At 33.2% G+C, this 27,117-nt stretch overlaps 1 protein-coding gene across 6 annotated transcripts in view; it reads left to right on the top strand.

The window, feature by feature from the left end:
* The window catches only part of LRFN5 (leucine rich repeat and fibronectin type III domain containing 5), a 281,483-nt gene that overhangs the window by 253,342 nt on the left and 1,024 nt on the right, over nt 1–27,117 (top strand). For 3 of the 6 annotated variants that reach the window (XM_023222648.1, XM_023222646.1, XM_023222647.1), the window contains 2 exons: nt 10,548–11,952; nt 22,477–22,520. In XM_023222648.1, the coding sequence (XP_023078416.1) occupies nt 10,568–11,952; nt 22,477–22,492 (1,401 nt within the window). In that variant the 5' untranslated portion in view covers nt 10,548–10,567 and the 3' untranslated portion in view covers nt 22,493–22,520. Of the gene's footprint in view, nt 1–10,547; nt 11,953–12,290; nt 12,483–14,794; nt 15,508–22,476; nt 22,521–27,117 lie in introns of all 6 variants that reach the window. The other 3 variants (XM_023222645.1, XM_023222644.1, XR_002733751.1) reach the window with 2 other exon arrangements.

The following is a 27,117-nucleotide window of genomic DNA, read 5'->3' as shown; positions in this document are numbered from 1 at the left end:
TGTGTAAAATATAGGTTTACTGAACACTAATCAGAGTCTCACAAGAATGTGACCATATTCCTTACTACCTACCTGCCCTCTCTTTTATCCCTCCTGCTTGCTCTTTCTCCTTTAAATACGGAAGTTTTCAAAACCCTCTTGGGAAAAGTGCACAATACAGAACCTCCTATGCCTTGTGTTTTTCCCTGAAGCATCCTCAAACTTTAGCTAAACAACCTCCATCAATTGAGACACTCATCGAAATCACTTTTTGGTTAACAACCACAATAATCTGCTAGCACCTTTAAAATGCAATTTGATTGTAAAGAGAGACAAATAAAATAAACGAGTAAATGACACAATGAATGTAAAGTGTCATTGTTTATAATGTGAGAATTAAAAATCCTTTATATGAAAGTTCTACATAATCAGAAAAACACAATATAAATAATATTTACCACTAGCAACCTAGCATAATAGGAAGAACATGGCTTTGGGAAATAGATCTCTCTCTCTCTCTCTCTCTCTCTTAAAACTACCTTTTGTTTACTTTCTTTATGACTGTGAAAGTATCACTTACATTTCGTGAATTCAGTTTTATCATATAAAATGGGAATAAAGTAACTATATGCAGTTGTGCAAGTATTAAATAGAATTTGGGATAAGTACATAGTATAGCAAGTCCATTTTAGCTTTCTAATGTAAGCTAACAAAATTAATATATATTGAATAAGTTTATTTTATTTTATTTTATTTTATTTTACTTTATTTTATTTTATTTGTGTCAAGGTCTCATTCTGTTGCACAGGCTGAAGTGCAGTGGGGTGATCAAAGCTCACTGAAGCCTCGAACTCCTGGACCCAAGCTATCCTGTGGCTTCAGGCTCCTGAGTACCCGGGATGACGGGTGCAGAATACTATGTCTTGCTAATAAATTTTGAAAATGACATAAAACATCTTTTTATGCAGCCTTCACCTCAATTTTAGAAAGCAATGAATATCTGGAATATTTGCATATCTACAAGTTAGAGAAGGCACAAGTTAGAGAAGGCATGATCATGACAAATTTTGTTTCCTCATCTATAAAATAAAGAAATTATTATTTACTTTGTGTTTACCTATCGTCAATAAATGATAACTATTATTTTTTAAATTGTTTGGTTTGTATAAGTAATTGGTCTCTTATGTGGAGTTAATTTATGCAAATAATGTTTATGTAAATTTATATCATGGTAAAAATACGTGTGTGTGTGTATAGATATACACACGCACATGTTGAGAACAAAAATTACAGGATACTATATTAAGAACTCAGAAACCAATTAGGACTATGCAAATTTAAATATCAAAGTATAATAAGTCAACATTTTTGTAGTTGGCCATCTATTCTAATTGTTTAAATACCTGTTTTACACAGATCCTAACTCTCTAAGTTTGGTAGTTTCCTGCAATGCACCTTTTATATGTTGCAGTTGCTAAATACATCTTCCTGAAAATATTAATGAAAGGATAAATAAATTGATGCATGGGTGAATTTTAATAATTTATTACATTCAATGTACTTAGCCATATTACTAGTGACTATTATAATCAAATACCAAAATGTAATTGTTCTAGATTATATATATAATATTTTGAGGCCTGAATTTTATAGGCTCAATAATAATATTAGTATGTATTTTAATGAAAAATGAAGTTAAAATGTTAGCATTTATAGTCTCTCTAGAAAAAAGTTAGACAGAAAACCTAAAATATTTGAAATAAAACTATTAAAGGCATTTCAACGTCTCAGCTATATTATAAAATATCCTTTACAACACTATAGCCATTTAACACATCCTACAAAAGCTCATCAATATCAACAGACATTAATATTTGTCCCCAGACATTAGTTGAGATGAAGGGGCACTAATTGAATTAATAGAGTTCTACTGAATGATGGCAAGGTAGCTACGGAGAAGCCCAATAGCTTTCCTTTAACTCAGCATATAAATTGCTACCATATTGGTTTCTGCAGAGAATAGGCTCTACTCTCAGTTGGCTGTAAAATCTAAATTTGCTTTTATATTCCATCCTGGTTCCCAAATAAGTACTGATACTCTTAAGCATATGTTATGTAAGAGCCATGACAGAAAGATGGATGTAGTAATGGAAAATCATTTTTCAGTTTATGTGTAATAGACTCTTCTTTGTCTGAACAAAATTTGCTTCAAATAACATATAATAAGACGATATGTAAATATTATCTAAAGAGCTACAACTGCATCACTATTTGCCGAGTTACAGTTCCACTCGAATATTTAACAAAAACTTGTTTATGTTGCTTATATTTAACTATTTGGAGAAAGCAATAGACAGATCGTGCTTGAAATGGCTTTACTTAACTAGATTAAAAATATAGATAGTATGTTTTATATTTATGAATTTTTAAATTATTAATTCCAGAAAAGTAGAAAAGCTATTCTGACTTTCCATTTACATTGATTTTTTAAAGAGGTTATGTATTAATATAATAAATATGTCAAGGATCAGTTTGTGAACTTGTAGGAAATGAAAACTATGCTTCTGGCCGGGCGCGGTGGCTTAAGCCTGTAATCCCAGCACTTTGGGAGGCCGAGACGGGCGGATCACGAGGTCAGGAGATCCAGACCATCCTGGCTAACACGGTGAAGCCCCGTCTCTACTAAAAATACAAAAACTAGCCCGGCGAGGTGGCAGGCGCCTGTAGTCCCAGCTACTCGGGAGACTGAGGCAGGAGAATGGCGTAAACCCGGGAGGCGGAGCTTGCAGTGAGCTGAGATCCGGCCACTGCACTCCAGTCCGGGCGACAGAGCGAGACTCCGCCTCAAAAAGAAAAAAAAAAGAAAACTATGCTTCTTTTCTTTACGTGAGGTCTTACCTCCTATTTTTTAATAAACTTTGAAATCTTCACCTTATCCAAATAACTTGTCAAAAGTCATCAATCACAATTTATATGATTTTTTTGTTTTCATTACTTAGAGGTCTCAAATAGAAGATAGACTTAAGGGAGTTGTCTAGATTTTATTCCACACTTACTCTTACTTTCTAAATTACTATATCTGTAGTGATGGATATATGTTGCCTGATGATAAAGGGTAAATCAAGCTATGAAATAGAAAATATAATTTAAGTTGCAATGGAATCACCTCATTGAACATATATGCAAAATTAAGAATATTTATGTTCCTAAAATTCGATTAAATTTTGATTAACTACAGATAATGTGCCCTTTTATATATTCTTCTTCCTTTGGAACAAATATTTAGAAACATAATGAAAAATCACTACTTCCTTTTCTTAAAAAAAAGTTTAATCACCTACTCACATTACTAAAAAGTGGCAAGAATAGCATGAAGAATTTCTGTATACCCTTTACTCAGATCCCCAAATACTCACAAATACCACCTTTGCTTTTCTCATCTTCTCCTTGTCTTCCTTCTTTCTATTTCTCTCTCTCTCTTTCTGTATATGTGTATTTATATTGTTATATATAAAATTATATATTACATGTTTAAATTATATACATACCTGATCATATATTGTATGTTTATATTATGATAGATAGGTGGACAATTAGATCTCCACCTTGATCTGGAATTACCTTTATGAGAGGATTTTGATTTTGAATTCAGTTTCCTTAACAAATGTGATATTGTTTATATTTACTAAATATCTTCTTGCCTATACATTTTCGTCTATTAGTAGTTTGGTAATTTGCATTTTTCAATGAATTTGTCCATTTCATCTATAGTATTGAGTATACATATTGGTATGACAGGGAATTTTGTATTTTCTTATTCTTCTCATTGGCAATTATTGGTTTCTGTCATTTTTTCTTAATTATCTTTCAGGGATCAATTTTATCAACTTTTTTTTTTTTTTTTTGACAGTCTCACTCTGTTGCCCAGGCTGGAGTGCAGTGGCAAGATCTCGGCTCACTGCAAGCTCTGCCTCCTGGGTTCACACCATTCTCCTGCCTCAGCCTCCCAGTAGCTGGGACTACAGACGCCGGCCACCACGCCTGGATAATTTTTTGTATTTTTAGTAGAGACGGGGTTTCACCTTATTAGCCAGGATGGTCTTGATCTCCTGACCTCATGCTCTGCCCACCTTGGCCTCCCAAAGTGCTGGGATTACAGGCGTGAGCCACCGTGTCTGGCCCTCAATCTTTTCTAAAAAGCAGCTTTTGACTTTATGTATTTTTTCTATTTTTTGGTCTGATTTCTATTTTATACATTTCTGCCCATTCTCATAGTTTCATTTCTTCTATTTACTCTGGTTTATATTTCTTTTCTAGCTTCTTAGGTATCAAGCTTAGATAACTGATTTTAAATCATGTTTTCTTTTTAATAATATATTTAGTCTGAATTACCATAACAATTCAAACACGCTACATTTTATACCATAAATTGTTATACTTTAATTTCAAGTTAATTAATTTCATTTAATTTAATTTCAATTTAATAGTCTTGCTAAAGTTCTATGAGAATCTAGATAGAATGTGTATTATCTGTTTATTGAAGTTATATTTTATAATTGTAAATTAGGTCAGGTTTGTTGATAGTGCTGTGTAAATCTTTTATAGCTTCAGCTCTCTCTTTTTGTTCCGCTTATTCTATCAATTAATAATGAAAGATAGGAGTTTGTATCTCCAACTGTAACTGTGGATTTAAAAAAATTCCCTTTTTTCTGTCATATGTCATTTCATGTATTTTGAAGATCTTTTGCTAAGTTAGCGTACATTCAGTGTTTTCGTGGTTTCTTGATGAATTGATCCTTTTACTCTATAAAATGCCCATATTTATCTCTGATATACTTTTTGCCTTTTTCTAATTTATAGCCACATCAGCTTTTTATGTTCAGTGTTTTAATGACATATCTTTTTCAGCCTTTTACTTTTAGTTGTTCATATCTTTATTTTCAACATGCATTTTTCTGAATGCTTCATGGATGGCCTGATTATTTTAGGCAGGATAAAAATCTTTGCCTTTAACTTTTATATCCCATTTGTGTTTGAAGTTTTTGATGTAGTTTAGGATTAAGTCTACTACTTTGGCAATGATTTTCTATTTTCCCACTGGGTTCATTATTTCTCTTTTCCTTCTATACTGGTGAACTGCTGTTGTTACATCTTGCACAGAATATGAGATAAATTTTTCTTAGATTTTTGCCTAGCTGTAAATACTTTTTAATGCATTTTGAAGGATACTTTTATTGGATATAAATTCTAGAGTATATTCTTTTATTCTTTATAAATTTTAAATATATTATTTCATTTTCTTTTGACCTTAATTATGATGAAAATTCAGTTGTAAATTATACAGTTATTCTCCACGCATGCAATACCTTTTTCTCTGCCTATTTTAATAAATTTTTATCTTTATATTTGGATTTCAGCCATTTGTTCTTTTGTGCCCAGGTGGTTGTCTGCTGCATTGGTCTTTTTATATTATCAATGTCATCAACTCTGGAATCTTTTCAGGTATTTTTACTTCTACTATTTATTCTGCACCATTCTCCCTTTCTTTCTGAGAGGGATTAAAATTATGATAATATTAATCATTCAAATATTTTTCCCTCAGATCTAATACTTTCTGTTCTGTTCTTTCAGGCTTTTTAAGTCTGATTTTAGTTTTTTTCTATTAATTTATCTTCGGTTACTTTTATATTTTTCTTCTGCTCTGCCCAATCTTCTGTTATGAAGGTATTTTTGTATTTTAGATCGTTTACATTTAAAAATTGTTTTTCACATCTCTGCTAAAATTACCCATCAAATCATGCGTGATGTTCATCTTTTCCTGTAGACACGTTAGAATTTTTATTATAGTAATTTTATGCTTCCTTTGGTAATTGTAATATCTGCGGTGTCTCTGGATCTGCTTCTATTAATCACTTCCTTTTTAATGTTGGTCACTTTTTCTTGCTTCTTCAAGTTTTTATGTGAATTCTTACATGTCTGGGAATTTCCTATTTAGTAAGACCTGAGATCTGTGCCCTACGGTGGTTTTGGAGATCTATCTCTATTTTACAGATGAATCTTTTGATCTCCAAATTTCTGGAGGCCTCCCCACCCTGCTTTAGAGCTCTGGGGCCAGATTTGTTGGTGACCTAGCAGAACTTTTTTATCTCAAATCTCACCCCTAGCATTTTTATTTTTCTTTTGGCTACAGCTACCCATAGTCTACAAAGGTGGAGATATCCTCTAGGAAGCTCTAGGAAGGATTTTTCAGCTGCCCAATGTCACCCTAGGTATTTTGTCGTTAAAATCAGGAGTATTTGTAGGGAGATGAAGGGGACTGAGCTCTCCCACCCCTCCATCAATCCTGATAGATGAAATCCCTGAGGTACTGTATTTTTCTTCCAGTTCCTCTGCATTTTTCCCATTCTTTCCAAGCTGAAAAGCAAGTTTGCCCGAAATGTTTCTTTCAATTTTCCTTTCCTTCCTCATTTTTTTCTCATCTGAAAATAACATGTATCTGAGAGAAATTATCTCTATCCTCTCTCTATTCCCATAATATTTTTAAGATAATATTCCTGTTACTCATGAAGGTAACAAGAATGAGATAGGTGTTAATATTTTCTCACTGTTACTGTTGGGGCTCTCGTGGATTCTATTTTGTTATATCCAACCACAAATGCATTCTTAAAAGTTTGGTAAAACGTAGGCAGGATTCCTTTTATCCCAAGTTATGTCAGATAGATAGGATGTCCTAGTTTCTATTTTGTTGGTGGGGGAAGTAGAGAACAGCTATGTATTTCCTTTTTTTCTTTTTTTGAGACGGAGGCTTGCTCTGTCACCTAGGCTGGAGTGTAATGGCGTGATCTCCACTCACTGAAACCTCCACCTCCCAGATTCATGCCATTGTCCTGCCTCAGCCTCCCCAGTAACTGGGACTATAGGTGTGCACTACCATGCTCAGCTAATTTTTGTATTTTTAGTAGAGACGGGTTTTCACCATATTGGCCAGGATGGTCTCGAACTCCTGACCTCGTGATCTGCACCCCCATCCCCCGCCCCCTGGGCTTCCCAAAGTGCTGGGATTACAGGCGTGAGCCACCACCCCTGGCCATTTCCTCCCTTTTATCGAGGATTGTCACCTCTGGAAGTTAGATTCTTTAAGTTTATTTGTATTCCAAAGGTTATAATGTTACTATTTTTAAAAATATGATTTGTAGCTTATCCAGCTTATTTTGTTTCCTTAGGATGACAGTGATGGTTTCTTGTTACTTTCTATACTTATTCCAGAAATACTATTTATAAACACATTAAAATGCAACAAAAATATTGCATACATATCCACAGATGGTTCATTTATGTTGTTCTTTAGTCATTTATAAAGTTTCAAGTTTCTTCCATCATATGTAATTTTCCTTCAACCTAAAGACACTATCCTTTACATTTTCATATAAGTGCAGGTTTGCTTATGAAGAAACTGTTTCTCTTAAAATTTCTTACCTTGTTTTTATCTTTTATGAAAGTATAATCCTACCTAGGTTGCTAGGTTTTCCTTTCTTCATGGAGCACTGTAAAGATGTTTTTCATTATCTTCCATCTCACTTTATTTACAATGAGAAGTCAGTGAGGAGTCAGCAGTTACTTTTGTTTTGTTTACCTTACCTTATTTTAATCCTGTCTTATTTCTATGCCTACATGTAAGATTACTTTTCCTCTGTTTATCTGCAATTTGATGATGATGTGTCTTGGTATGGTTTCATTGTGTTGAGCTTGGATTTATAGATTTTTTTATAACATTCAACAAATTATTTGCTTTTATTTCTTTAAATATATTTCTGACTAACAGCATTCTTCTGATACTGCAATTACGTATATGTTTGACTTCTTAACATCGTTCCACAGGTCGTTGGATTTTTGTTCCTTTTCCCTTCATCCCTTTTTATCAGTATTACAGCATGGTTTGTACCTATTACCCTGCCTCCACTTACATAGATTACCAGAACTCTTCTTTAATAACTCTCTTTTCGCTAGGACACTGCTCCACAAATTCAAGCCACCTGAGACTCTCTGCTCTCCAATCTTTGTCTTTTCAGTTTAACAAGACTATTCATACGTTGCCTTGTTTCCCCTTCTTGTGCTGTGATTTGGAAAATGTCTCCGGGGATAATTATAGAATTCATTTTTAACTCACTAGCTCAAGGATCACGGTTCTGTATTTATTCATTTCCAATGTCTAAAACTTGTTGTTTTATATATTTTTGTAATTTTATTTGTTACTGCTTATTTTGGAAAGGCTAGTTTAATACCAGTTAGTAATGAACAGAAGATTATATCTTTATTTGTTGATAATGATCATTTTTATTAACTAGATCACATTTCATATGGCATCAAATAGGTGTTGTGCCGGACACCTCTTAACCTCAGTAGGAAGGATCCAGGTTCAAGAAGCGGAAGAAGAGACCCAGAGCCAGCAAGTGAGATATGGGGTTTGATTAGGGGATTATATACAGGGAAGAGTCCAGTGGTCGCAGGCTGGACAACATATCTGCCTTACGTACAGTCCAGTAGTGGCAGGCTGGTCAGGAAAACCACAAGTTCTTGCAATTTATATAGCATTTAACAAGCTCCCCCCCACCGCTTAACGATCTCCACCTGGCAGCCTCCGTAACCCAAAATTCAGGGCATTAATCCCCTGTACAGCCCGTGTTCCATTGGACAGGTTGGGGGCTCAGATGTTTCTCATAGACAAGGAATGAATCTCTGGACTGGCCACTCCTGGATTCCCTGGCTCAGGACACACATTCAGGTGCCTCTGCAATCTGGGGTCATTCTAAGGATATGTTTAAGTTATTGCTATCAGGGGCTTTTACCTTACAAAAGGCATTAAATAATTAAAAGTCATAAAATATGCTTTAATTAGAAAACTAGGCATGATATTTCCAGGATGATTTCATATTTATATTAAATTGAAAACATGTATGATTTTCTACAGCTATTTTCACCCATGGTTTTTAAAATTTCATGCAACAGCCTGAGTAAGGTAGCTCCTTCCTGTACTTGCAGCACTTTGGGTGGCTGAGGCAGGAAGATTGCTTGAGCCCAGCAGTTTGAACCCTGTCTCAAAAAAAAAAAAAAAAAAAAATTTACCCTAGGGTGGTGGCACTTATCTGTAGTCCCAGCTACTCAGAAGGCTGAGGTGGAAGGATCCTTTGAGCTGTGGAGGTCGAAACTGCAGTGAGCCATGATCACACCACTGTACCCAGCCTCCAGGTTGGGTGACAGAGAAAAACTTTGCCTCGAAAAAAAAAAGAGAAGAAAACTTGATGCAACATACGAGAACTTTTAATCACATATATTCTATTATTATTTTTGAGGATTGATTTCAATAGCTTATACACAAGGTCAAATAGAAAAATTAAAATTGTCAAAGTGTTTATTTAAAATTAAAATTGGATAAACATACATTCGTTAAGATTTTAAAAGAAGGAAAACTGAATATAATATCTTGTTGAACATACTGTTAAGTGAAACCACTGATGGCTGCTTCCCAGAAATTATCTTTAAAAATCCACATTTATAACGAATAAAATATTTTAATATTTAGGGAACTCAGAGCTATTGTGGTAAGCATTCAACTTTGTTATTTTTGAGCATAAGATTTTTGCATTTTCAGTTAAGATGTGAAGATTGGCTGGGCACAGTGGCTCACGCCTGTAATCTCAGCACTTTGGGAGGCTGAGGCGGGAGGCTGAGGCGGGCGGAACACCTGAGGTCAGGAGTTCGAAACCAGCCTGCCCAACATGTCAAACCTTGTCTCTACTAAAAATACAAGAATTAGCTGGGCATGGTGGCGGGCGCCTGTAATCCTAGCTACTCAGGGAGGCTGAAGGGTAATCGTTTGAACCCGGGAGGGGGAAGTTGCAGTGAGCCAAGATCACGCGACTGCACTCCAGCCTGGGCAACAATGCAAGACTCATCTCAAAAAATAAAATAAAATAAAATAAAATAAAATAATAAAAAAATAAAAAAGTGAAGGTTGATCTATGTCAAGATAGTTTGTAAAGTTGAAAAAAATTAATCAAGAATTTGTTGTCTTCAAGGTCATGCTGCAAGCTAACAAATATTGGTTTTTTATTGTTTCCATTTAGGCTACTGAATTGACCTACTTACAAATCTTCAAATATGCCTCTAATTTTTTAGATATCTTTATGTAACAAAATGTCCTTCAGGGTCTAGGGTATGTTTTCCTAAACTCCCAGGCCTAGAATCTCAGCCATATATCTATTTTGGTTCACCCATGGAGTACCCTGGACATACTTAAAAAATGGCACTTAGTTTGCAGAGTTATAATAATCTTTTGACTGCTTTGTTTTTCCAACTTGATTTTAAATCCCATGAAACTATCAATGATGTATTAATCACCCCTATTGCCCATTATGGCCTTTACTACAGAATAAATATTAATACTTGTTAAGCAAACAAGTGAAATTATTTCTCTATTCTACATTGCATACAAATATTATTTTAGTCGGAATATGAATATGAATTAAATCATTGGATGCTAACATTCTATTTTGTGTCTTCTGTTACAGGCTCTTAAATCTGATCTACAATGGAAAAAATTCTTTTTTATCTGTTTTTCATTGGCATAGCAGTGAAAGCTCAGATCTGTCCAAAGCGTTGTGTCTGTCAGATTTTGTCTCCTAATCTTGCAACCCTTTGTGCCAAGAAAGGGCTTTTATTTGTTCCACCAAACATTGACAGAAGAACTGTGGAACTGCGGTTGGCAGACAATTTTGTTACAAATATTAAAAGGAAAGATTTTGCCAATATGACCAGCTTGGTGGACCTGACTCTATCCAGGAATACAATAAGTTTTATTACACCTCATGCTTTTGCTGACCTACGAAATTTGAGGGCTTTGCATTTGAATAGCAACAGATTGACTAAAATTACAAATGATATGTTCAGTGGTCTTTCCAATCTTCATCATTTGATACTCAATAACAATCAGCTGACTTTAATTTCCTCTACAGCATTTGATGATGTCTTCGCCCTTGAGGAACTGGATCTGTCCTATAATAATCTAGAAACCATTCCTTGGGATGCTGTTGAGAAGATGGTTAGCTTGCATACCCTTAGTTTGGATCACAATATGATTGATAACATTCCTAAGGGGACCTTCTCCCATTTGCACAAGATGACTCGGTTAGATGTGACATCAAATAAATTGCAGAAGCTACCACCTGACCCTCTCTTTCAGCGAGCTCAGGTACTAGCAACCTCAGGAATCATAAGCCCATCTACTTTTGCATTAAGTTTTGGTGGAAACCCCTTGCATTGCAATTGTGAATTGTTGTGGTTGCGGCGTCTGTCCAGAGAAGATGACTTAGAGACCTGTGCTTCTCCTCCGCTTTTAACTGGCCGCTACTTTTGGTCAATTCCTGAAGAAGAGTTTTTGTGTGAGCCTCCTCTCATTACTCGTCATACACATGAGATGAGAGTCCTGGAGGGACAAAGGGCAACACTGAGGTGCAAAGCCAGGGGAGACCCTGAGCCTGCAATTCACTGGATTTCTCCTGAAGGAAAGCTTATTTCAAATGCAACAAGATCTCTGGTTTATGATAACGGAACACTTGACATTCTTATAACTACTGTAAAGGACACAGGTGCTTTTACCTGCATTGCTTCCAATCCTGCTGGGGAAGCAACACAAATAGTTGATCTTCATATAATTAAGCTCCCTCACTTACTAAACAGTACAAACCATATCCATGAGCCTGATCCTGGTTCTTCAGATATCTCAACTTCTACCAAGTCAGGGTCTAATACAAGCAGTAGTAATGGTGATACTAAATTGAGTCAAGATAAAATTGTGGTGGCAGAAGCTACATCATCAACGGCACTACTTAAATTTAATTTTCAAAGAAATATCCCTGGAATACGTATGTTTCAAATCCAGTACAATGGTACTTATGATGACACCCTTGTTTACAGGTAAGAAAAATTAAGCAAATTTATATACTTACCATGCATCTTAGTGTAGAACTTGTTAATGTACTACTGATTTTTTCTAATTGGCAGTGCTGTTCTGTGTTGTAATTCCGTATTTTAAAGTGCATAGTGTAAGCTTTGAAAAAGGTGGTAATACAAGTGGGGAGATATTTTGAATGGTATTATTTTTAGAGAGTTCAACTTATATTTAATATTATGCTTACTTACTTTTTTCCCCCTCATCTAAGAGATGTGACTATCAGAGAACAAGACTGATTTATAATAAAAATTCAAAAACATACCAGAACTCACACATCCACATGAGTGTTCTTTCCTTCAAGGAAGTCATGTTGGGAGGCTATACCATTATCCCAATGATGCTGCCATTGCTCAAAGCACTTTTGGAATTATCTTTAGAACCTTCATCATACTATTTTGAATATCCTCAGTGGTGGCAAATCTTCGTCTTTTGAGGGTGAATTTGAATTTTGGAAACAAGCAAAAGCCATTTGGAGTCAAGTCTTGTGAATAAGGTGGGTGATCAAGATGGGTATTGCCATTTTTGGTCAAAAATAGGATGTAACTATAAAATAATGAGACTGATTTTTTGAGTGATTAAGGGGTGTGTGTGTGTGTGTGTGTGTGTGTGTGTGTGTGTGGCTGTGTTGTCTCATGTGTACTGGTTCTAAGAGAGTTCCAAAAAGAAACATTATAAATAATTTGAGCAGTGAAAGTATCACTGGAATTAGGTATGTAATATCCAAGTAAGGATAATGATGGGGAATTTGCACCTACTAAAGAATTTCTGGTATGTTTTTCTAAAGTTCAGCCTCATTGATTTATAGTCACATCTTGTCCAATTTTCTATTAAAAAGACATATTTTTACTCTTTCATATAATTTCACTTGTGAGAGACTTACTATGCCCTGGGAAATGATGCAAAACCATGGCTTTGAAATATATATAATATATATACACACACACATATTATATATATATATATATATATATATTCTGTTTAAGATATTCAGAAATCAGATGAGATCAGTCCCTATGTACCCAGGTGAATTATTCAATATAATTGATTTTCATTCCTGTATGGAAGTGAGAGTAATTTTTTTTTTTTTAAAGCATGGACTAGTAGGCAAAATTAAACCTATCCTGGCTAGCCATGTGATCAACCCGGGGCAGGATTCTACCTGGCTGAGTTTCAATTCCTCGTTATTACAAGTGAGAAATTATCCCTTCATCACTAAATATATGGGGACGTGGACTATGATACATGTATATTAACTTTAAGTAATTTGCTCTTGTCATACCAGGCTCTTCACATAACCCATGGACTACTGTCGATGACAAATACCCCTCCCCACCCCACACTTTTCTGTAGCTATTGGATATTATATATATTTTAAACATTAGCTCTGTGAAATAAGCCAGATTTGATTTTCCAAATTCCGGGATTTTAACCCTGCAATGACAAGTAAAATTTGGTTAAATCTTGCGGAAATTTCTTGAATCCCTGACCTTTTTCATCATCTGTAAAATAGTGATAATGCCTGTCTCATAAGGTCATTGTAAAGATTAAATTTTAATGTATACAAAATGCTTAGTAATGCCAATTGTTTAATTATAACTTAGGTCATATTCAGTTGCTACTGAAGGAACAGAGGAAAATAGACATCAACAAGAAACTTTTAGAAAGTAGTAGATTCACAGATGTCTATAAACTCTTTAATTAATTAATTAATTAATTAATTAATTAATTAATTAATTTTAAGGTAAGGTCTTGCTCTGTCGCCCAGGCTTGAGTGCAGTGGCACGATCTCGGCTCACTGCAACCTCTGCCTCCCAGGTTCAAGCAATTCTCCTGTCTCAGCCTGCCGAGTAGCTGGGACTACGGGTGCCCACCACCACTCCCAGCTAATTTTTATATTTTTAGTAGAGATGGTGTTTCACCATATTGGTCAGGCTGGTCTCAAACTCCTGACCTCAATTGATCCACCCTCATTGTCCTCCCAAAGTGCTGTGATTACAGGCATGAGCCATTGCAGTGAAAGTGTCACTGGAATTAGGTGATATTAGATTTGGGCACCACCTAAACTCTTATACTTTATAAATTGTGCTCCGATGAAAATTTGCGGTAGCATAAAATGGAATGAGGGTTTTATGCTCTGGTCAACAGACTTGCCTTGTTCATGTTTCCAGGATAATATTACTTATATGTTTTTATTATCTTCATTTATAGATAAAAACATAATGGGGTCCAAGTGTTGATGACATTAAAAAAGGATTAGATTTGTAAAGAAAATACTTTAATCTTAGTAATAATCTTAGTTATTAAATATATATTTACTGGGTGCCATTTCATTTTTCTGAAATGGAAAATAAATGCTCTGAAATGCATATCTATTTAGATTTCTAATGTGATTGTAAACATTTTCCCTTCCTTCAAATTTTCTTTTAGTCATAGAGGTATTGTAAGTGCTAAATGGATTCGTTTAGCAGTCAGATAATGTCACAGTCACACCTTTCAAAAGTAATTTATCATCAATGATTTTTTAGCAGTGTTTTTTATTAGGAGTTCTCCTTTGCCAAGCAATGTGATTAGTAAACTTATGAAGGCTTGGGATAGGAACAGTTAATACAGTGCAGATGCTGACTAGGACTTTTAGCCATTTTAACTCGATAAATATGAGATTAGATCATTTTGCATTAATTCATATGTTATAAATGTACTTACCTTAATGAATACTAAAATGACACCGAACTACAGTCATAATGACTTTCTGTGTATATGTTTTGTTTTGTTATTAATATTAACACAAATTCCATTGTCCTTCAGAATGATACCTCCTACGAGCAAAACTTTTCTGGTCAATAATCTGGCTGCTGGAACTATGTATGACTTGTGTGTCTTGGCCATATATGATGATGGCATCACTTCCCTCACTGCCACAAGAGTCGTGGGTTGCATCCAGTTTACTACGGAACAGGATTATGTGCGTTGCCATTTCATGCAGTCCCAGTTTTTGGGAGGCACCATGATTATTATTATTGGTGGAATCATTGTAGCATCTGTGCTGGTATTCATCATTATTCTGATGATCCGGTATAAGGTTTGCAACAATAATGGGCAACACAAGGTCACCAAGGTTAGCAATGTTTATTCTCAAACTAATGGGGCTCAAATACAAGGCTGTAGTGTAACGCTGCCCCAGTCCGTGTCCAAACAAGCTGTGGGACACGAAGAGAATGCCCAGTGTTGTAAAGCTACCAATGACAATGTGATTCAATCTTCAGAAACTTGTTCGAGTCAGGACTCCTCTACCACTACCTCTGCTTTGCCTCCTTCCTGGACTTCAAGCACTTCTGTGTCCCAAAAGCAGAAAAGAAAGACTGGCACAAAGCCAAGTACCGAACCACAGAATGAAGCTGTCACAAATGTTGAGTCCCAAAACACTAACAGGAACAACTCAACTGCCTTGCAGTTAGCTAGCCGACCTCCCGATTCTGTCACAGAGGGGCCCACATCTAAAAGAGCACATATAAAGCCAAGTAAGTTTCTCACTTTGCCTGCTGAGAGATCCAGAGCAAGGCACAAGTGCTCCCTCGATGGAGAATTAAAGGAATACTATTGTTATATTAACTCGCCGAACACATGTGGACTGTTTTCTAAAAGAAGCATGTCTATGAATGTGATGTTTATTCAGTCTAACTGTTCTGATGGTCATAGTGGAAAGGCAACTCTCAAATTCTGAGGGACTACTGAAAAGCTCTGTGTCATGTATTATTTCTTTTCAACGAAAAATCATTTTGAGAACTCACATAGAAAATTGGAATTTGCAATTCCGATGCTGTGCATAAATCAACCTTCTCAGGAACAGTATATATATACATACATATATAACTATATATATATGTATTTATGTATATGTATACTGGAAGGAAACATAAATAAAATGATAAGGGAAAAAGCATGACATAGCAGCAGTGCCTTTCCCTATTCTAGGACCAGCTCCTAGGACTAGCAACAGCAGATTAAAAAAATGAAAATTGTTGTAGAAAAAAGACAGTGTTGCATAAAAAGTGATATGTTCTCTAATTTTACAAAGGACCACTTATGGATAATTGATATTTTTTAAGTAGACTGTATATTTTCTTTCAATGGTAATAGTGTTTCCTTTGTTTTTAGGGAAATGTTGTAGAGAACAACTTCATGTTGCTAAATTATTTAAAATAAAATATTCAATTAGTATACTGAGTTAATGTTAAAATTAGTTCCCTTCTAAACAACATCCTTGGTGCAGGTGCCTTAATGGTTGTAAGATATTTCTCCTCCACGACACACCTTTTTCAGTGGAAAGGAGAAGAGAGTGCAATTTACTTTGCTTTTATGAAAACTCTAATCAAGTTTAAGTCACAGGCTACAAATTCCTATGCATCTACATGGACATATGAAGGTGTTTTCGTTCATTTAATACACATTTTCTGAATGAATGAGTTTTATGTTGGTCTTAATGCAAGATAAAGAGGGAGACATATAACTGCCTTTATCAAAGGGGTGTTTATGTTTATCACCAAGTAAAATTTAAAAACTTCTAATGGTGTTCTCATTATACTTATAAGTCTTATAAAGTCATTGCTCATTAAACAGACAGTGGATTTTTTCCCCTTTGCACTATAGTTTTGCATTTGAATGTTTTCCTTTTAAAGTAAATGCATTTGCTATTTTAACCAAAAACTGTGATAAATTTAACTAGAAATCATGCCATTTAGTGAGAATACATCATTTTTTAACACAGGATTTTAAATTGAATAGAAACTAATAATGCTCCTGGGTAATGTGGAATTATTAACAATTTACTGAAATTAAGGTCTATAGATAAATGTTTCTATTCACTCCTTGAAAAACTTAATTATATAATAATTTGAGGGTGTTTTATTAAAGATCTGTAAACAGGTTAACATCAAAGAGGTTTTGTTTTGTTTTGTTTTGAGAATAAGGCTCACGTGAGAACTTAGACCTATTGCTTTACACAAAAGAAATGACATTTTAGCCATAATATCATAAGATAGGGGCTTTACTATCTTATGTCAAGTACTCTTTGGGAGTAAGTTAAACACATAGCAAAAGTTTATTAACTTTTTTCAGATCACTTGAAATACCACTTAAGACACAAGGGAGGAATGTGGAATCCTTAATTTCCTTCTGCTAGAAGCATATACAACAATTTCAGTTACTGGTAATTTGACAAAGCCACATCTTCTCATACACGATGTATCATGATGCCATTCCACAGTATGTAAGATTAAAGTAGTTAGAGATGACTTTCAGTGCCTGTGTTCAAAATAATTATCCAACGGGCTTTTATTTTTTTAGACGTTTGCTAAATCCCTTCTCTGCACTGATTCTTTTTCTAAAAAATTTGCCTTTCACATTTGCGAAGTCTAATTATCCTTCACTACTCAGTTATTTATTCCTTGTAAGGAATAGATGAGATCATATGTGGTAGTAGTTTGCGAAGTCAAAAGCAGCACTCGGAGTGAAACGTATTTCCAGCACTATTAATGTAGTAATGCTCTAATTCCAACTAAATATTTTTAATTAACATCAATTGCATAATTCCTCAATAGGTGTTGATTTGCAGAAGCGTACTACTTTTTCCCTTCTTAGATTTATCAACATGGTATTAAAAAATATTTAACATACAAAAGTTTTCAAGACTTGACAAAATGAATCTTCAGAGAATTTCTGGGATTATGAAGGTTGTGATCAAAGATAAGGATGCTCTGAAATCCTGCAACATCAGCAAGGTTAACATATGTACTATAAGTTACTGATGATCTTCATATTTTCCAGTATTTTTAAAAATCAATTTCCTACTTATGTTTCTAATGAAAATTTGATTAAATATCTTTCATTTCTCATAGACTTTTTAAATTCCATGATATTTAATCATATGAGATTTATTTTGTTTGACTAACACCATTGAAAATCATTTAATGTTATTTAATATATTTGTAATATGATCATTTTTACAATATTTAAACCAAATGCTTGAACACTTGTTCTTAAAAATGATAGAAAGGTGAGTATCTGGCCTGAGATTTTGCCCTTCAAGAAGTTTGTATTTTGAGAGATTAACAAAAGACTGACTTATCAAGAAGGTCAATTTTTTTTGTATTTGTTTATAAACATATGAAGAAATTTTTGCTTAAAGTAATTGCATTGTGAAGTGACTGAAAAGTAAGTCTACAGAAAAGTTGGGGATAATATTACCTATCCTGATGTCTGAAACATAATTCTTGCTTAGATGAATAAATGACTAAATGAATAGATAAATATGGCCAGGGAGGAAGGTGTAGAAATGAGAATTTTCATTAGTTAGTACAATACAGATTTGTGATCTAAATATTATATTACCATAAGCAACAAATTCTCTGTCCTTTTCTTGTTTTGCTTTCTGTCATTCATTATTTTATTTCTCATTTAAACAGTCAATATATATGTGATCTGAAGCATCTGGTTTGCTGTTTGTTGTTTCTGACTATATGAAGATTATATATACTTATATATTATTTTTGCTTCTTCATTCTTAATTATTTTTCTTTTATTTTTGTCATTTTACATTATAGTTTCAGCTTGTTCAATGTGAGAACAAAATAATGTGTTTCCTGTTATGCATGTATTAACGATGTTTACTTCAAACGTTTTTTTTTAAATTCTGTTCCTGCATTATTTTTGTTCCTTTCGAATAATTGTCCCCCAATTGAAAATACAAAGCTATTATTACCGTAGTGTCATAAAGGGATAATGAAGCGTCTAACATGGCCCCACATTTTAAAAAGCAGTATATTTTAGTTTGATGGATATTATTTATTTTAGTCTACAAATATATAAATACATAAAAAGATCAAATACAACAATTTAAAGTAGACATAGTGGCCGGGCACGGTAGCTCACACTGTAATCCCAGCACTTTGAGGGCCCAAGATGGGCAGATCACTTGAGGTCAGAGTTCGAGAACAGCCGGGCCAACGTGGTGAAACCCTGTTACTAGTAAAAACACACACACACAAATTAGCTGGGGGCATGGTAGGAGTCTGTAGTTCCAGCTACTCAGGAGGCGAAGGTGGGAAAAATCGCCTGAGCTTGGGAGGTGGAGGTGGCAGTGAACCGACATCCCGTCACTGCATTCCAGCCTGGGTGACGGAGAGAGACTCTGTCTCAAAAAGAAAGAAAGAAAAAATTAATTAATTAATTAATAAAGTAGACACAGTAACACTCAAACTGTGGCCAATTTATTTCCCCCCCCTTTTTTTTCTAACCATTAAAGGAGTCAGTGGAGGTCTCAGTAAGTTGTTTCATGCTTTAAAACAGTGGGTTTTTACCTGCTTTGTAGATATATTTTACTTAAAATTTTGGAATATAAGTTTTGAACCATTCTAAGAAATCTCTAAACATAGTAAGTCTAATCTTTGAAAGATGCATACTTTTCTCCACAAATTTGTGAACAATTAAAAAGCATAAATGTGTTCCATTTGTCTCCGGAAATCTTTTTCTTTAAGTTTTGTAATGTATTTTCTCTTCAATTTAAAGTACTTGCATCCAATATAAATTTTACTATTTTATTTGCTTGTATTTTTGAAAATAAAATATATCATTTATAAAGCTAAAAACTTTAAAAGTTGCCCTAAAATTTACATCAGCTGCCTTTTAGTTCTTAAATTTAAGTTTTTCTCTTTCATTGTAGCAATAAACTTATGATTTTTAAAATTCCAATAGTTTAACAAATCCATAAATATAAAGTATCATCTTTTGGTAGAAATTGTGAAGCATATGAAACATTTCTTAAGGAGACAGCAAATACAAGCCATTGTCTTCTCAGCTTAGTTGATTTCCAATTGCATTTTATAATGCTGAGAAAACAGTATTCGTTTATATTAGACAGAATGGAGACTATCTACTATCTTTCCCTTTTCAGCCTTCCCTCGTTCCAAGAACAGTCCAACGATTTTACTTTAACAATGTATGCTTCTGTGTGAGTGTGAAGTGTTTTGAGGAAAGGACTTCTGCACAGAGGTGGATTGTATGTGAAAAGGATATTTTTCTTATACTCTTATGTTGCTGATAATAACACTTTACCTTACAATGTTAATGATATTTAAATAAATTTATAGACAAGAAATATGTCATTTTTGAAATAGCATTGAGAAAAGAATAATCAAAATTAGTGTTTGAATTTTTACTTTCAAAGGACAGATTGCCCAGTCTTTTTCTTCTCATGCTAGATAAATACATGCTGGGATTATGAATAAAATTAGTTTGTTCACATCTTTATTATTTATGTATTTATTTATTATTATATTTTTCCACAGAAACAATCAATTCATGTAGCAGGATAAAGAAGACCACTTAAAATAAAAAGAGTGGTAGGCCGGGTGCAGTGGCTCGTGCCTGTAATCCCAGTACTTTGGGACGCCGAGGCAGGCAGATCACAAGGTCAGGATATTGAGACCATCCTGGCCAACGTGGTGAAACCCCCATCTCTACTAAAATTACAAAATATCAGCTGGGCATGGTGGTGCGCACCTGTAATCCCAGCTATTCGGGAGGCTGAGGCAGGAGAATCATTTGAACTCTGGAGTCAGAGGTTGCAGTGAGCCAAGATTGTGCCATTGCACTCCAGTCTGGTGACAGAGTGAGACTCTAAATAAATAAATAAATAAATAAATAAATAAATAAATAAATAAATAAGTAGTGGAAACATATTGTTGTGAATGAGCCATCCTAAAAATGTGGTGTTATCTGAAGAGGGATATAAAAAGTAACAATTTATAACCAGGAGTATATTTAAGTAGTAAATTACCTCATTGCGGTACTGTTAATGCATTGGGGATTTCATCAAATTACACAGATACTCAACATAACAAAATAATCACTGATTACTCTGGTAAGTGTAATGGTACGCATAAAATCATTGTCTTCTGATTATGTTCAGCACTTTCAAAGTCAAAATTTAGGATCTAATGTCAACATTGAATAAATATATACATCACATACATTTGTATAAATATATATGTGCTCAACAAACATCTGTATATGTATTATATAGACATAAATATTTATATTCATAACATTAATCAGCTAGAATCATAATTTTGTGTCCTACAATGTAGATTGAATTGCAATTACTATGAAAAACATAGATTTAAATGGACTGGCTAGAGAACTTCTCCCAGAAAAACTGTAAAAATTATACCTGTTACTTATCAGGTGACAATAGAATATAAAGTACAAATTTAATTTTCTGCATTTTTTAATGATAACCATCTCTACAACCTATTTTCATCCATTTCAACTTGGTGACTGTTATGTTCATGATGTCTGAAAACAAAAACAAAATATTTTCACATTCATTCAGGAATAAGCCATGATGGCCCTTTCATTTAAAGTACTTGTGTTTGGAAGTAGTTGAACATTTAACCTTACCTGACACATAGGCTATGTACATATGTTTCTGCTCTGGCATATGTCTAATAAATAAATATTTGAGTAAAGTCAAGGAGGTTACGAAATATACTATGTTGGCTATTGGCTCTACCATAATACAATTCTGTAATCATTTTTTCATCTATAATGTGAACATCTCCTGTTACTGATTTTATGTAAAATCTAATCTCCAAAGGCCGCTATATATTTACATGAATATTTGTGCTGAAAGTTTTGTAAAAAACAATTTGTCTCAGTCTCGTGACACTCAGCTGCGATCCTAAGAAGGACTTAACCTTTACCTTAGGACTTAAGTTTTCTATCATGTGTCACTTCTCAATGATTAGACGTATTGCTTGAAAATAATGCATTTTGGAAAAAATAGAATGTTTGCTGCACAGGTTTATGTAATGGTATTAAATTTGTATAGGCAATTGGAACCTACATATAAACATTTAAAGGAAAGATGTTTGTATTGAGATTGCTAGTATCTTACATAAGGATGAACAGGTACTTATTAAAACATTAGCTATTATTTGGGAAGCGGGTATTGAATGATGGTTAATATTGTAAATGATTTTTTATACTCCACATGGTACACATAGTTAAACTATATTTTCTGCTTTATATTCTTTTATCCTTGATGTATTTTTGCATATTATTCATATGAATCTTTATACATGAAATGTCAACTGTGAGAAAGAAACTGAACAGAAACTTGATTATCTTATTGAACTCTGTCACAAATACCAAGTCCATATTGAAAATCACTCATTTTGGTTATTAGAATAACATTTTTGAAAACTATGTTTTTAAGCATCAGGAATAAGAAAGTAGTCACAGAGAACTGAAATATTATAAAAATCAATTGCAATTAACCCATGAACTGGTAAGTTTTTTTTAAAAAAGTCTTTAGATAAATCTTTGCTAATTCTTGGTATGAAATCTTACCAAGATTTCAGAAAGAAGTTTTTTTAATCTATTTCTTTTAAAAAATGAATTGTTTATGACACTGAACATTTTATTCCCAGATGCTTTGCTGACTAATGTTGACCAGATTGGCCAGGAAACACAGGTGAGATTCTTATTACCTGTAACATACTTCAACACTTAAATGAGTATACACTTTTTATAAATTAATTTTAAGTAATTAGTTTGCTAATTTGTGTAGCTTACTGAAATTTTCTTTTAAAATTTACTTATAATTCTCAACAGTACAGACTGAAGTTTAGTTTACTTAAGTGAATTCATAGTTTCTAAATTTAGAGATATTTTGTGTCAACTCAACATCTCTGCTTTGTTCTGTAAGAAATAAAGTTAATAATAATAGTGATGCATGCAACTTTGGAGTCAGTCTTATAATCATACATGATACAATGTGCATTTTTACAAATATTTCCAAATGTGAAGACAGTACCTTGATAAGAATGTATTTACTCCCATCCTTGACCTCCACATCCTAATAAGAGCTGAGATGACACATTATGCCTCATTGAAAACAGATGAACAGAAGCGTTTCGCTGTTATCTAAAATGAATGAAGCCTCTTTAAAATGGAGCAAAAGACTGCATATGAAATATTCATGGTATTACTTTTGTCAGCAACCAATTATTCTTCTTGAGTGTTTTTTTTGGGGGGGATGTTTGAAATGAGTATTTGATTCTTGAATTTTAATTGGATCGGAGAGTGTGTTTCCAGAGCAGAACAGCACTTTAGCAATCTGTTCAAACAGCTGGAAGCATCAGCCATTTGCTTGAGGTTTGGCACACACAAAAAAACTCTGCTTTTAACAGTTCTAAAAAAGGCCATTGATTTATTTGCTGGTAGTAAAAATAGGGTCTTGGTTTTTAACATTTTATATTTAAAAGAAAAACAACTTTGTCAATCTTTCAGGATCTTCCCTAACGAATTCCATCCACAAATCAAAATGTTTTCGTGCATCGTTTCTTTACCGAATTTAGAATCCCATTCTTATGTTGCAAAAAACAGCAGATGGCTCATTGGAAACACTGAAACAATCAACAGCACAATGTCTGGCACATGTCTGTGTTCTATTGTGTGCATTGAATTGACCTGCATGAAGGTGTCTTGTTTCTCCATCACCCCTTTCTTTCTCTCTCTCAATTTTTAACCTTTCTTCTTATTTCTCTTTCCGTCTCTCTCTCTACCCACCACTCTCTCTCCCTCTTTCGCTCTCTTTCTCTTTGTCTCTTTCATTTTTAAAGTTCATTGATCATATAACTTTAATAAATCATATCCAGCCAACCTGAAATTTAGGATAGGATACCTTTATATAAGAATCAGGAAACAGATGATTAATCTATAAGTAACACAAGCCAAAATGGTATTAAATGTTTGTATCAAAATTTGGAAGCAGGTGAGTAAATGTCTACGTAATTTTTCAATTATCAATTTAAAGAATTTTCTAAAGATTCACATTTGAAATGGCATATTGAATATTATTTTGCTTATGTATTTATTTTCATATATTATTAGGAATGGAATTTGGAAAAAGCTAATTTCTTTGAAAGTCTTTGTACTACCAGACATAGCATGAGATTTTGCAAATGTGATACATACATAAGGCTTTTAATAATGACTTTTTATCTTAAGGTAATTAGTAGTACAAAAAATAAGAAAATATCATTAAAAATAAATGACTGTCATAACATTATAGAAAACTTCCCTTCATACTACCTTGTTCCTCTTTCTATAAATACTATCAAGTAAAACAAATCCAGAGACAAATAATAGTTTTAACAAAATTCAGTGGCAATACATCATTCACTTATTAGCCAGCTCCTTGCTACCTTTCTATTATCAGATTTAAGTTACTGAATGACCCCGAGGTAAGTATTCTTGATTCTTGGTAAATGATTTGTGCTATAGCAGGCCTATGTCTACCACCGTGAGCAGAGCAAACAGTGATGCTCCTACTGAAGACAGTGTGTGACCTGTGTGTTCTCAGCTTTCTCACAGCCTTTCACATTGTCAGTGTGTGAATGAACTGAGGTGGAGAGCGGGCAGAGACCCTTTGTGATTGCAACTCTTCAGCTCTGAGTTGTCTGTAGCCAATCATACTGAGGTACCTGTTAAGGTGAATTTTTTTTCTAAGCATAGAGAGTTAAAACACTTACTTCATTTCCATTATTCAGAATATGCCCCATGCCAATTTCCTTTTTTAGAAGACTTTACGAATGTATATAGAAGTAGAGTGGCGTTGAAATATTTTAATGTATAATACAATTCTTTTATAATATATCATAAAATTTTAATCACACTAAAATGAATTGAGAGCAAAGGGGAAAAGAATGATGTATAAAATTAATGCCGATGACTCTACATGGAAATTGGCACTTATGTATAAATTTTCGTTGTGTTTGGACAAGATTTTTATCTTTACAATGAACACAGTAAAAAAATAGTTATGCTGTTCGGCAGTTAAGAAAGAAATAATTGAGTAGTTTCCATTTATACTTAAAATGCCTTGAATAAAATTTCTTAAGAAGTGTTTGCTGTATTCTGACCAACAAAATATGTTGGTACACAAAATATGTTGGTACAACAAAATATGTACACATTGTATGTACGTGTGTGTGTGTTTGTAGTTTTGCACGAGAGCTATAGCTTATTCTGTGATTGCTTGCACAGGCCTTTAAGATAATTGCTTCCTGATTTTAATAAATTTAACTTGCCATTAGTCCACGTTTAATAACAAATGTAAATTTTGCAATAAAATCTCTGTTCCAGATGAGTACAATTTTTTTAGATAAATAATATACAAATTAGCAAAAAGCTAATATTTATTATAAATACATAACAACATTGATAAAACTATGGGAAAGCATAAGGTTTAGGAAAATACATGAAATAAGAGCCAAAGAGAACAGCAAATTTTGTACATGATGCAAATATGCTTCCAATATGTTTCCAGGTGAGACTGATCAACATAAAATATTTGCTTCTGCAGGAGGAGGTGCCTATGAAATTCTTTTCAAGTAAATTTTCTGAAATAGGAGTAAAAGAATAAACATATGTAGGAAACATTTGGATTTGTTTTAATAATTAAGACATATTTTAACATATATATTTGAACATTTACCAAATTTAAAAAAAGGAGAGCCTTTGTGTCAGCAATGACCTTTAGAAATCATCTCCTTGTTTAGACATCCTAGCTATGAAAGATCCAAATATTTCACAGTTCTTAATTACATTGAGAAGAGGGGCAGTAATAAATGTTTTCCCACAATTCATTCGATGTCAGGACATTTTTTTCTTCTCTTAATGTTCAGGGAGCTTGCATTTCTTATTTATCTTTTAGTACTGTTAATAAGACTGTCCACAAACTTTTGCATGATATCCACTCACTGTTAAATGAGGAAAATAACCAAAACATCCTAAACCTACTACAACTTGATTATTTTTAGTTTTTATCACATTTTTACCATATTTAGTCTGCATTAGTTGTATTGTTTGATACTCTTGTAATTTTGTGCTTTATGTTTAGATATTTATGGAATTACTATAGGAGCTACCTATATGTAAATTAAAAAGTGTTATTTTTGATATTCTATTAAATGGCAGTTTTTATTTGGCTCCGTATTATTTAATAATTTTAATACTGCTACATCTTCAGAGCAGACAAACTTTATACTTCACAATATTTTTGTTATTTCCTAATATTCAAAATTAGTAGCATTTATATAAACCATAATTTCACAGTTCGTTAATATCATTATTTAATGTGAAATTTAAGTAAATCTTTAAGATATGTCAACTTATAAAATCATTAACTTGATACTAAATTAATGTTTGCTATCCTGGAACTATTTATTACTTAAAAACTTAAACTAGTTACTTTGTCCACTGTCATTTTCCTCCTAGGTATACTGCAACTTTTACTGTGTTATTACTTTTTGTAACTTGACATTTGATATAGTACCATAATACCTTTTTTGTGTGTCAAAGAGAGTATATCACTTGAAATACACAAAGAAAAACATGTTGATAATTAATTTTACCAATATGAGCTCTGCAATGAACCAAATAAAGACGAACTTAGTAACATATACCGTTACATTTTTACAGTGATTTTGCAATGTTTTTCTTAGTATATTCCAGGTAAATTATGACACTGATATCTATATTTCAGTAACTTTTTAAAAAGTAATTCTTTTTTTTTTTTTTTTTACAAATAACATACACATTGGTCCCTTAACAATCTTCACATATATGGTGCATTTCTTATTAGCTTTCCAAAATTATTATTTTTGCTAAAATGAATTTCACTATTCAGGTTATTAATTATTTTGAAATATTTTCTTAAATAAATTATCTTTACAGCATTTTACCTACCTTCACATAAAGTTACCAAATAACGTTTAATATACTTTAATAACTTTATTACATAAAATTATCTAAAGATATTCTACATCAGCATTTTAATATAGAATATGAAATAAATGAATCTCTATTTCATGATTCGTTTGTGCCATGCATTTTAAAATTTCCAAATAGAAAATTGTAAACATGCAATTTTTTTAATGGAAAAGAGAAAATTAGTTGTGCTCATGTATATGAAAGCATATATTTCTCAAAACGTTATTTTCCATTTTCATAAAAAATAGACTTCATTAGACAGATCTTAAATCCATGAAGACTGATTAGAGGAA

This window comes from Piliocolobus tephrosceles, chromosome 6, assembly GCF_002776525.5.
Source record: "Piliocolobus tephrosceles isolate RC106 chromosome 6, ASM277652v3, whole genome shotgun sequence".
Taxonomy (NCBI): domain Eukaryota; kingdom Metazoa; phylum Chordata; class Mammalia; order Primates; family Cercopithecidae; genus Piliocolobus; species Piliocolobus tephrosceles.
The sequence above is the reverse complement of the archived record's forward strand: the minus strand, read 5'-3'. Positions and strand labels throughout refer to the sequence as shown.